The sequence below is a fragment of the Eutrigla gurnardus genome (genome assembly GCF_963514095.1).
Source record: "Eutrigla gurnardus genome assembly, chromosome: 1".
Lineage (NCBI taxonomy): Eukaryota > Metazoa > Chordata > Actinopteri > Perciformes > Triglidae > Eutrigla > Eutrigla gurnardus.
The window spans coordinates 8,868,786-8,880,893 of record NC_139915.1 but is presented as its reverse complement, the minus strand read 5'-3'; the positions used below and the strand labels follow the sequence as shown (position 1 = coordinate 8,880,893).

Here is a 12,108-nt window from a genome sequence, read left to right as displayed (position 1 = left end):
TGAACAAAAATGAATAAAAAATAAACAGACTGCGTAAAAATATTTAGGTCTAATTTGAAGATTGACCCATTTAAATTATATTTACTTTTATATTAGTTAATAATATTATTTTCTCTTTTTATTCATGTAATTTGTTAAATGTATCACAATCACATGGTGCATGTGTGGAAATGTAAAGAGTCACCTTTAATTCTGGAGGAATGCTTGATTTGTGATTTATAATCTAAGATATATATTATATAAATCTAGAAAATATGCACGACTTGACAGATATTCATCCAGTTGATATTGACAGATGAATCGACAGCAGTACACACAGTGCTGCAGGTGATATAAAGAGCTAGAGGTTTTCAAAAATGGACCTCAACTGGGATGAGTGAGTGAATGGGTTCTCAAAAACAGTTTTTCTATAAATTACACAAAATACATATTTCTTATATTTAGTGTTAATCAACTTCAAGAAAAGTTAAAGTAAACATTGTTGTTGATTGGTAATATAGATGAAACTATCCAACTAGCTAACAGGTGGCTCTTTCTCCTTGACTGTTACCATCTTATTAAAAAAGTCTGACATAAAAACAAGGATATGCTCAAATGGGCTTTCATAGGACCGACTTGATCAAATGCAGTTCATGGTCCACTATCTTCCAGGATCGCTGGCGTGTAGAAAGGGGATTCCCTTGGCAGAAGTTCTGACTCAGAGGCTCAGTTAGATTTTAAGATCCAAGGGGATTTCCTGCCACTTTCTAAATAAACTATAAAGACTGTGACTCTGGATATCAACAGGTAGCTGAGGCGAGTCTGTGAACACAGCTGGGTGACTTATCAGTGACGGCTTATCAACACTAACGGCTAGTGTAGGTCAGATTAGTTTGAACCAGTATGATAGAAGCAGCGTGGCTGGTTGGAGGCTAGATTAACGTTATGTTACCGGGAGCAGACTTCGGACACACAAATACCACCACCAGTAGGCATACTGTATTACTCCCAACAACAGCCGACAAAGTTAAAGTGTACAACTACAGCACAGCAGACTACTTAGCCAGCGTTAGCTCCTCTGTCTATCGCACACATTAGCTAACGTGCATAAGCCAGCAGCATTATGTTGGAACAAAACGCTTCACTCTTAAGTATTTATCCGGCCAGGTTACCCACCTTATTTGAAGCTTTGGAGGACATTTTACACTCTTAGTCCGCTTCAAGCGGTGGCGAGTTAAAAGTTGTCGGTGTCTTTGTTTTGATAATCACTTCGGGGGTGAGAGCGGTATTTCCCTTCCAGATGAATTTCGCCCAGCTGCCGCCACGCCGGGCTACGCTGTTATTTTATTTTATCCAGGACGACGGGAAACATGTCACGGAAAGCCGTGTGGAAAGTCCAAAGTGCATTATCTTATCTCCGTTGGCTGAGACGTTAGCGTTAGTCCAGTCGGGTATCGAGTCATGGAAGAAACTCGGGTTGAAAAAAAAGCCAATAAACACCAGCTTGCTCGGACGTTTGGTAGTTAACCTCTGGATGAAAAGTTGGGAAGAGTAGGCATCACCGGACGGTGTGCAGTAATGGCAGGCTGAGTAAACCTCTCCCTGCTCTCGGCTCTGTGAGCAACGGCCGTGTCGTGTCTGGCCGGAGCGGACCATTGCAGGCACGGAGGGGTGCAGGACTCTGGAAAAAACGGGGCCATTGTCCATTCACCCAAAACGGCTCGGTTATTAACTATTATTTTTACTAATAAAAGTGCCACTATTTATCATTACTACATATTATTTAGTTCCTGTTTATTATAGTTGTTGTTATTGCTGCCCCAAAAAATGAACGCCCCCGTTACTTCGTGGAATAAACAGTCCGGGATACAATAAGGAGAAGCGACGCTGCTGTCCCTGCTGATGCTGAATGCTCACTTTCACTGTGTGATGAAGGTGACTGTTGTGTTGGTATGTTACACAAGTACGAAAGTAGCCTTTAAAATCCGAAAAACATAGCCTGTATTCTGTTAAAAAAACAATTTAAATGGTCAAATTCAGCACAACTCGGTTTAAAACAAGCTACAAGAAGCCTGCCTGGCTCATAACAGAACAGCAGCATATGTGAGCAGAATATTTAAAACGTTAGTTGAAAAAGAAATGTCTGAATGTATTCCCCTTATTGGTTATTGTGAGGTTTGTTTTGTAGATAAAAATCTTAGGAAAAAAAGTTTCTCAGCAGGGAGACATTGGCAGTGTTTGTGGCTGATAAGTCACTTCACTTGCGACCACAAAAGCCATTCAGTTAAGTTCCTATGACTTCCTAAACCACACCCCACCCACAGGATGCAAAAACCTCAGCTTGCATTGTTTCACAGTTGACTTGTGTTTCCAGGGAACGATATATATTTTTTTTTTAGATTAAAAGTGGGCTATAGAGAAACACAAAATTATGAAGCAGCATGTCATTACATTATTAAAATTTGATCGGTTCACGGTCACAGAACATCTGATTGTGAGCATACAAACATCGAGGCACGCCCGATCTTGTCTAAACAAACTGAGCAATCACATTCTCTTAATTTAGCTTCTCTAATGATTACTTCCTCTGTCTTTCTCTCTCAACTGTGGAGGAGGGCTTTGCGGCAGTCTAGGTGGTCTAAGGGGTTATTTCTCAGCAGACATAATCCCACAAGGCTAAAATACAACCAGTCAAGAGTATAAGACACGTCTTGAGAGTTGCAAGCTGAGGATGACCTCCAGAAAGTCCAGGTCACACCGAAAAGAGGATCAAGATAAAAGGAACAACTCTTAAACCTGCAGCCATACTTCAGCCAGGGAAACACATAATACTTTCTACACGTTTGATGAAAACATCCACTTGGACGTACAGTTTTCACCACAGGGGCTCACCAAAACCGTTACCAATACACATGCATATTCACAACATGCCCAAAGGATGATACATACTAGTATTGATGCAAGTCGCTCGCTCCTTCTGAAGCTCCTCAAACGTCTGTCAGGATCGATCAGTGCAGACAGCAGGATGTTTAACATGATCACTCTGGAGTCAACTTACAATATAAAAAAAAAACCCAACCAAACTTGAGCTAATCTACTTTAAAAATGACAAGAGACGCAAGCTTTCCCTCCGCTGTTTGTTTTTTCGCTCTCATCCACACCTGATGATACCTCAGATGTACTGGCAGAAAGGAGCAAGGCATCAATGACACTCCAATGTGATCAAAGCCGTCTTTGTCCTCTATGCTTGCATCCCTGGTCTCTCTTTCTCTCTATCACACACACACATAAACACACACACATGTAAGCACATGCATGCAAACACACACACACACACAGCTCTTTCGGGAAATGGGCAGCTTCAAAGCTCAGGTGCGCTCATGGAAGAGCAGGCACATGGAAAACAAAGGCGAACATGCAGGCCTACATTTGGTTGGAGTGCATCACAAGGTTCACTCAACCCAGCATCTCCTGCAGCCAAAAGGCTAATGTAGAGTGAAAAAGCATAATGTGCACACCCGAAAAAAAAATGTAAAGCCGTTTACGTAAGCAAACACGCAATTGCATAATGGTGAATTAAAGAAGAATGTGAGAGGTTTGATATGAACCTATTTCGTTGCATTGGTGAACGTTTGCAAGCAGATGTTGTTTTCCTCTTTTCATCTGTCCTGAGTTAGGTGTCTGTGAGAGGCTGTGTGATCCCTCCTTCACCCTGTTGACTGGCGGCTTCCCTGCAGGTTCAACAAAGCCTCTTTGTTTCTACATACTAATAAAAACCTTCTGGAGACACGAGACGTCTCGATCAATACTAGTCACATTAAGGTAGACCGGGTCAAATATCTACACTGAGAAGCCGTTCATTTAAAGGTGTAATTATTATTTTGTTTGCAAACATTAGTAGACTAGTTGTGTACATGTTTTGTAGTGAAACAACCAGTTTAAAGTCAAGCTGAAGTGGCATTTCAAGGTATTTTTTCCAGTGAAACAGGATAGGCAGGCAGGACATAACGTTGGGAGGTATTGGATTTGAACGTTTAAGATTAGCTCACGGCCTTCTCTAGATCTGGTGGATTTTTAGATAAATATACATAAGAAATAGATGTATTTGTCATTTTTTCAGCATATATTGTTAAATGGATTCACAATATGACCTGGGATGTAATCTAAAACGGTTAAAAAAATGCATTTTCATTTCAGCCCAATTTATAAGGCTGATGTGATTTTTTGACTTGAAAAAAAAACCCATGAAAAGAGATTAGAGAAAAAAAAATTAAGTTAGTCCATGTCAATACTTTCAAACATCTCAACCGATTTGCTCTTACTTAAGAAGTTCATCTGTAAAAATGGGTGGCAAATATCCCGTGTACTTTTATTTCAAGAAAAAAGACGGTTGAGTACATTTCCAGCTGTCACAGTCAGCTGGGGGTTAGGGTTCCTTCGGTTCTCCCTGTGTTAGCGTGGGTTCTCTCTGGGATCTCCAGGTTCCTCCCACAGTCCAAAAACATGCAGGATGGAGATAGTTCATTGATGACTCTTAATGTCATGCAGGTGTGTGGATGTGAGTGTGAATGGTCTGTCTCTACATGTCGGCCCTGTGATAGACTGGCGACCTGTCCAGGGTGAACCCTGCCCTCGCCCAATGTCAGCTGGTATCAGCCAAAGCCCCCCACGACCCTGAATACAGGATAAGCCGTTGATAATGGATGGATGGACGACGTTAATTTCCTTGAACAGCTGGATATTGCAGTTTTCATCAAACTACTCAAATACCAGTAAAGATGAATATTCAGCTGCAAATCTGGTGCTGAAATAGTTTTTTTTTTGTAGCAGCAGAACAGTCTGTGAGATTAACTAACAAATAAACTAAACTACAGTGCCCATGTTTGTGGTAAATGTTGTCTTTAGACAAGGATGGTTGTTGTTGTAGACTTGTTACTAGGATCAATTCTTTGTTGGTTTGGGCCTTTTCAATGGATTTGTATACACTAACATAAATATAGAATATATTTTCACCTGAATTTTGGTTTGAGACACTTTACTTAGAGAAAGTGAATTCATACAGTAAACGTCACAAAGGAAAGGGTTTAGCCCACTATTGATCAGGCTTTTGTGTGGATTCAAACAAAAAGCACAAATCTTGTTTTGGGATGTGATAAGCCCATGGCTCAAGGTTTAATTTAATGATCCATAAAATCATGGAAATAATTTCCTTCTGTAATATCCTACAGAGTCCTTCTCTTTAATATTCAGTCGCAGCATGGGTGATTCATCAATCACACCCTTGTAAACACGCCGCTTTACAGTAGCGCCGTGCAGGTGAGCTGTTGAGCAGCTGCAACTGCTGCACAGTCAACATATTGATGGATTAAAAAAAGAGGTTCAGAAAAACAACACTAAAGTCTCTGCACAGTGCTGCTGTTAACGGGTGAGCTTTCTAATGAACGGTGTAACCCAGTTATTAAGATATTACTCCTTTTTTCTGTTAAATATGTTTCAGAGAAACTTCTACACACGTTGCCATGCTTCCATGACATAAAAAGAGAAATATATATTTTGCTATCAATTGATTTTTACCATGTCAAATGATATCAGAGGTGTCATAAGTATATACTGAAGTAGAAGTACAGATACTTGTGTTCAAAAACTCTGACTCTGGTAAAAGTACAAGCACTGATTCAACTTTGTAAAGTTAAAGTGGGAAGCGTACAGACTCTGAAATGTACTCAAAGTATAAAGTAAAAAGTATCCCTATGAAATACATTTCTACTGGCCATTTATTGCACACTAACTGAATCTCACGTCATATTAAATTCATCATAGATTTATGGATAATTCCCCTCAAATGCATTAAAACGTAACAAGCCTGTGTTGAAAATGTACGATGCATGAAGTAGAAAGTACAGATATTTGTTTTAAAATGTAGGGAGTAATAGTACAAAGTTGTCAGAAAAAGAAATACTCAAGTAAAGTACATATACCTGAAAATTCTACTTACGTACAGTAACAAACTGTTTTTCGTATTTGTACTTTGTACAGTAGAAGAATGGCAAGAATGGTGAAAAGTTAAAAGTAGTTTCTGATTAGTAGAGTTGGTCATCCTGCTATTGCTATCTTTGTTCTTCCCCAAATTAGTCCCAACCACAGATGTGTGGAAGAACAGTCTGAAGTGCTGATAGTTGGAGAGACACTTAGTTCTGCCAAGTTATCTGAAGAAAAAAACCTTTTGGAGTAATACATTTATCATGTCTTTCGTCACTGCGGGCCTCTTTTAATCTTCTGAAGACATTTGTTCCAAGAAGCAGCCTGTGATCAACCAACCGTACACATCTCTCATTTCCCTCTTTCTCTGCCTTGCTCTCTTTCTTCAGCCATCTCATCAGGCAAGGATTGCTGAGCCCTTTTTAGCCAGAGAACAGAAAGTGAACCTGGATGACTCCACCCTGCTTCTCAGTGGCATCTCAAGGAGCTTAACAAGGAATGGCCCAGGTTGCAGAGAGCACCAGAGCATGTCTACTTGAAATCCCACCACTTTCCTACTATCTGAGATAATGTTCTCATTAGAAACGGCAGCCATGATGTTCCTCCACTGAACCAATCTGTATACTGAATGTTGCATTTTTTTTCAAGTGAGTGACTCCCCCACCCGTTAACAGTCAAACCTTGGTGAGCAAAAACTAGCCATTACATCATAGTTTCCATCCACGTGATGACCCCATTGTTTGCTGCAGAATGAGTCTAATTAAAAATATCACAAATCCCAAGGCACTTAGCTCAATCTAGAGTTTTTGTACGTGTGTTTTGCCAGTGACTACTTCATGAAAAGCAATTCTACATTTTCCCTTCATTGTTTCGATAACAAAGCATGGAATAAAAATGTGACTTTAAGTAGCGTTTCCGACTGCCCAGCTTTCTTTATGAAGACACATTTATCACAGTGATTATGTGCCAGTACAGACTGTTCACCAAATGTTTGCATGATTGTGTTTTTTCCAATGATAATCATCCACTCTTTTAGACTGACAGCAAAAAACACTAAAAGAAAACAATTATCATTTCAGAAGAAACACGTAATGATTGCGCCATAAAATGAAGACATAACAGATTTTTAGCTGTAAGTAAAAGAGGGGAAATCTGTTGTTGTTGCAGGGAAGTGTTAAATAACTTGCACACAGGCTGCACTTATATGTGATCTTTATCGTCCAATTACACCAAGGTGTCATAACAGGTGGGTGCATAGACATATTTTGTGATACATAGGAATTTACAACCTAGGTAAAGGAAAATATCACTGGGAATTTAATGGGTTTCTATTGATGTCCTTTCGGTGCTGCTTTCAACACAGCTAGAATTATGTTGGGTGTGTACTGAAACAGGGGTTTTCTCTGTTCATTTAAAACAGTCATTTAATTTAAGAAAACGTGACCATAATATAAAAAGCTGAATGAACGTTAAAAAAATAAGGATCTGAAAATGCTACTTAATTATTTTAAGTACAGGAGGAGACACTTCACAACATTAGTGCAAAAAATGCAGCCTTCACCTGGAGCAACTCAGAACTACAATTACCACCTTGCGTTGCACGCCTCCGCCAACCAGTCATGTCGCATACAATCATGTCTGTCCAAAATGTTTTTAGCATTTTCACAATTATCATGTGAATTCTTGAGCATTGACGAAAAACATGTTTGTTTTTTTTCCACAGCAGATGAATTTTAGATCTAACTATCAGTTTGGGGTGGAAAAATGTAAATGATCCCATTATCCATCCATCCATTACCTAATCTGGGGCTGTGTTGCAGGGGAAGCAAGTTCAGCAGGGCATTCTGCATATCTCCCTTCTCAACACTGTTGTCCAGCTCCACCTGAGGAACCCTGAGGTGTTCCTAGGCCAGACACGAGATATAATCCCACTCGTGTGTTCTGTGTTCTCTACCCCGGGGCCTCTTACCAGTTGGACATGCCCAGAAAACCTCAAAGGAGGAGGCATCCAGGAGCAACCAAATGCAAATTCTACTCCATATAGCTGAGCTCCTCACCCTTTCTCTCGGGCTGAGGCCAGACATCTTACGAAGGGAGCTCATTTTGGCCATAGAATTGCTGATTCTATTGATACTCATCGTCATCTCTCTCTCGACCGGACACTCACTAATGTGACGGCGGGCTTGCAATACCCTGGCAGAAACAGAATGTGCCAGGGAAGCACACAGCTGACAACCTAGCAGCTAACTAATTTATGAGGTGGAAACTTACTGGGAAAAGTGGCTGAATGTGTCCACGACATTCGCCGCAACATCAAGGCTGCGTACACTCCCGGACAGGTGAACTGGGGACGCAGTTCCCTGTTTTGCGTTGTATAAACTGCAGGATGAATTTAACTTGTTTTGTGCTTCAGTTATCGATATAGCTGGCAGCTTGTTACCACTGCAACCACCCCACCCATATGTGCAAGGCACTAATTATGTCGGATAACAGTTGATGATCAGTTTACAGCGGTTGGTTAATGGTTGCAAAAATGACCAAAATTAGCAATCCCATATTTGTTGCTGTTTGTCTTTGAAAAACAATACTGCAGAAAATCAATTCCCCCTTCTTCCAATTTGCAGAATCCACCATTTACATGACAATTAAAGGGAATGGGGGATGACAATCGGGAGATAATTCATGTTACACACAAATCATCACACCGATTAATTAATAAACACAACGGGTTTGCTCTTTGCATCTTATATTACTCTCAGATTTTGTGCTGTTTCACTTACAAAAGTTGGACATGCCCTACAATCTGTCACACCATGCACTATAGAGCGTCATTAAAGCTACTCTGTTTCGCCTGACCACAGACAATACCACTCATGGGTGTGGTCGGGTCTTAACACCATTAACCATCCAACAGCAATGTCAAGGTGTACATTCACGCCCCGGATTTCCCGCCGACATCGCTTCAACACGGTGAGAGTTTAAACCACTAGAGGTCAGCTAAAACAAGCTTGTTAAATTGTAAAAAGCTAAATTGTAAGATTGGAATGATTTTGCTAAACAGAACTATTCAAGACAATATGTTTCCTCAGAGACACACAAATCTCTATTGATGAAGAGGAATAAATATATTTAAAACTGTCTGCAGAACAATTTAACAAAGGAACAAAGAGGTTTGAGTGCATTTTGTTCTGATATACCGTAGTCACGAGAGAAGATACCAGTGTATGTAATGTAGGAGAAAAAGCAGGATGAATCCTTTTCCAAAGAGATTTCTTTGTCGTACAATGTGGAGTTCTGGTTGAGGTAATGAAAACAGCCCTGCAAATGCCATGTTAGTTAAATATAACATAATCTCAGACCTCAATAAACAAGATAAACAAAATTCCAGGAACTAGAAAGGAAATGATAGAAGAAAATAAAGACTAATTTAAAATGTAAGAATTAATAAGAACACAGAACAGGAGAGCAGAAATGATACAAATGATGTGGAGAAGTAAAGACAAGATGACGAAAAGTCAATATCAAAGTAAGATAGAAGAAGAAAGAAGATGAGAGGGGTCAGCAGAGGAGAGAGGAGAGTAGAAGAAAGAATAGAAAGAGGGAATGAGCTAAACGGTTTATTGTATCACAACGTTGTTACATCTCTGTGTTAGCCTGCGTAAGGGCTAACACCCCCCACCCCTGTCAGTGACTCTTCCCATGGTACTGCCTGTTACTGCTAAATTCCAACAGTGTGAAGCTGCTCTCTCATTGGGCAAAGGAGTAGAACCAGCAGCAGCTTCCAGAGAAATAGGCAGGCAGTTCAAGCTGGGAAGTGTTTGTCAGACGAAAGCAGCTGTAATTCTTTAAAAATCCATTACAGGAACTCCCAAAGCCAAAGCGGTGGTTAGTTGCTGTGCACTAAATGTACTTAAATGTTTCAGCGATAATGAGGTTAATTTATTTTCTTGGCTAACTCTTTTGGCAAGATAGCGGAGATTAAATCAGTGAGGGGTCGACGATGAAAACAGGGTGCTCTCCACATTCAATTGGATTTATTGCAAAGTTGAATGTGATACATGAGATCAGGACAATAAGAACTGAACTGAACAACTCGCTGTGTTTTCAGTGAATTTCAGTATACAGACAAAGTGTCTGCCTCTGGATTTGTTTTAAAAATATGAAGATAAATGCATGATAAGCATTCCAAGCTGTAATAAGTAAACACCCTTGAATTAATCAAGACCAGGGTGTTCAGTGTGAGTGAAGAAGACATAAAGCTAACAACTCATAACTCCTCCACGTCCCAAAAAGGCTGTGGAGGAACAATCTTAGAGCAATTGGAACAATCAGACACTTTTATTGCAGTTCACTCCCATTAATACTGCTCAGAGTTATCACAGTGACCGGCTTGTCGACTGATAGCAGGGAGTCTCTCCCTAGCACAGTCATATTTATAATAAAGATAACGTTGCATTATGATGCGTTCAAGCTCTACTCAGTAGAACTGAGTATTGGGCGAAGGTTAATTAAAATACTATCATGACGTTCCATTGATGAATGAATAAATACAGTTGTTAGAAGGAGATGTTTTTACGCAATATAAAATATTGTGAATTATTACCAGTTTAACTTACTCTAAGCAGCTTATAATACATAATTATGACTTTTCTTTCAATCAAAGCAAGTATTTAAATAATTAAACAATTGAAAACATCAAGAATGTTTGACTGACTGACTTCAACATGGTGCTTTTTCTGGAATTGGCAGACTTAAAATATTGGATTCAGCCAAGAAAATTGTAATTGGTGCATGTCTACTATTTGACCAAGCTTCACTGCATGAACGCCGTTCTGAAATCCACTAACTAGGCCCCTGCACTGCAACTTTAACCACCCTGTCCTGAATGCATGACATCATATGCTTCTCCCATGAAAAGAAGCATATCTTCTGCTTCTGTTTTTTGTGGTAGAATGGAGGAAGGAGAAGTGGAGGAGGAAGGGAACCACAGCCAGCCGGCCAGTCAGTGAGCCAGCCAGCCAGAGAGGCGGATGGAGACACAGCAGCCAAAGGGGCTGCTTCAAGCCTGGTAGTGATGAGATGCGATGGGACCCGACCCTGCAGAAGCCCCAGCCAGTGTGTTAGCTGACTAATCCTCTAGCCGTCCAGTGCCAGGATCCAGACTCATCAGCTTTGGTGTTCTCTTGTCAGACTCATTTTTATAACGTCCCACTGGTCAATTCGAACCACTAATGCCCAATACAACGGCCCCTAATGCCAAGTGATTACGGAGTGCTGTTTTAGCACATTTGTTGCCTGAAAAGAAAGAAAGAGTCACAAGGCTGTGGGCTGGCTCCCTGCTCAAAGGACGAGCCTGATGAACTCAGCAGAAAGGGAGCGGACCTAAAAGCCAGTCTAAGCCACCTCTCTCAGTGTGGGCACTGTGGGCTCTGAGCTGGGTCAGGACTGGATTTAAAGTGGCCCATTCTACAGAATATAGACAGTTCCTGTGAGCTCATTCACGAGGAGACACTGAATGTGCACATGCAGACCTTTCCTACATGCCGGGCAGAGAGATGCAATGCTATAGGTTTCATTGAAAGTTGGTAGGGGCACAAGGTTGAACGAGGTCATGGCAAGGAGGCGGGAGAATCTGGAGGTTATTGTGGTCGGTTACGGTTTTTAAACAATGTAGATTTACTCGCTGGGTAAATGGGTATTACAAATATATACACAAAAATGTTCAGGTTGCAACAACACAATTATTTTTGTTATTGTTGATCAGAGTATTATTTTCTCAATGAATCACCTGGTCTATAAAATCTACATTAAAATAAAACTAAAATGCATTCTACACTGTTACAATTTACTTTCAGTGTTTTTGTCACAAAAGACAAAGAAAAAGCAGCAGTTTCTTACAGACATACTGATTCAAACAGTTCAAATACTTGCATATGCATTTTCTGTTGATTGTTGTTTCAACCCTAAAAGTTATACAAACAAAGTGTTTATTCGTGAAATTTAAATATAAAATATTTACGGAGCTTTATATCAAAATGTTAAATATTGTATTAATTATAATTAAATTGTTATAAAATAAGACACTGCAAATTGATAAGTCTCCATACTAATAACTACTTTAAGATTACATCTTTCACAAACAGACCAACA

The 12,108-nt window shown here is 40.0% G+C and overlaps 1 protein-coding gene across 12 annotated transcripts in view; it reads right to left on the bottom strand.

Moving 5' to 3' along the window:
* tjp1a (tight junction protein 1a) overlaps positions 1-12,108 on the bottom strand; it is a 94,486-nt gene that overhangs the window by 50,316 nt on the left and 32,062 nt on the right. Inside the window, exon 1 of one of the 12 annotated variants that reach the window (XM_084008943.1) lies at positions 1,156-1,566. The exons of the other annotated variants lie outside the window; for them this stretch is intronic. Coding sequence (XP_083865069.1) covers positions 1,156-1,179 — 24 coding nt within the window. The 5' untranslated portion in view covers positions 1,180-1,566. Of the gene's footprint in view, positions 1-1,155; positions 1,567-12,108 lie in introns of those variants that run through there. 12 annotated transcript variants of the gene reach the window in all.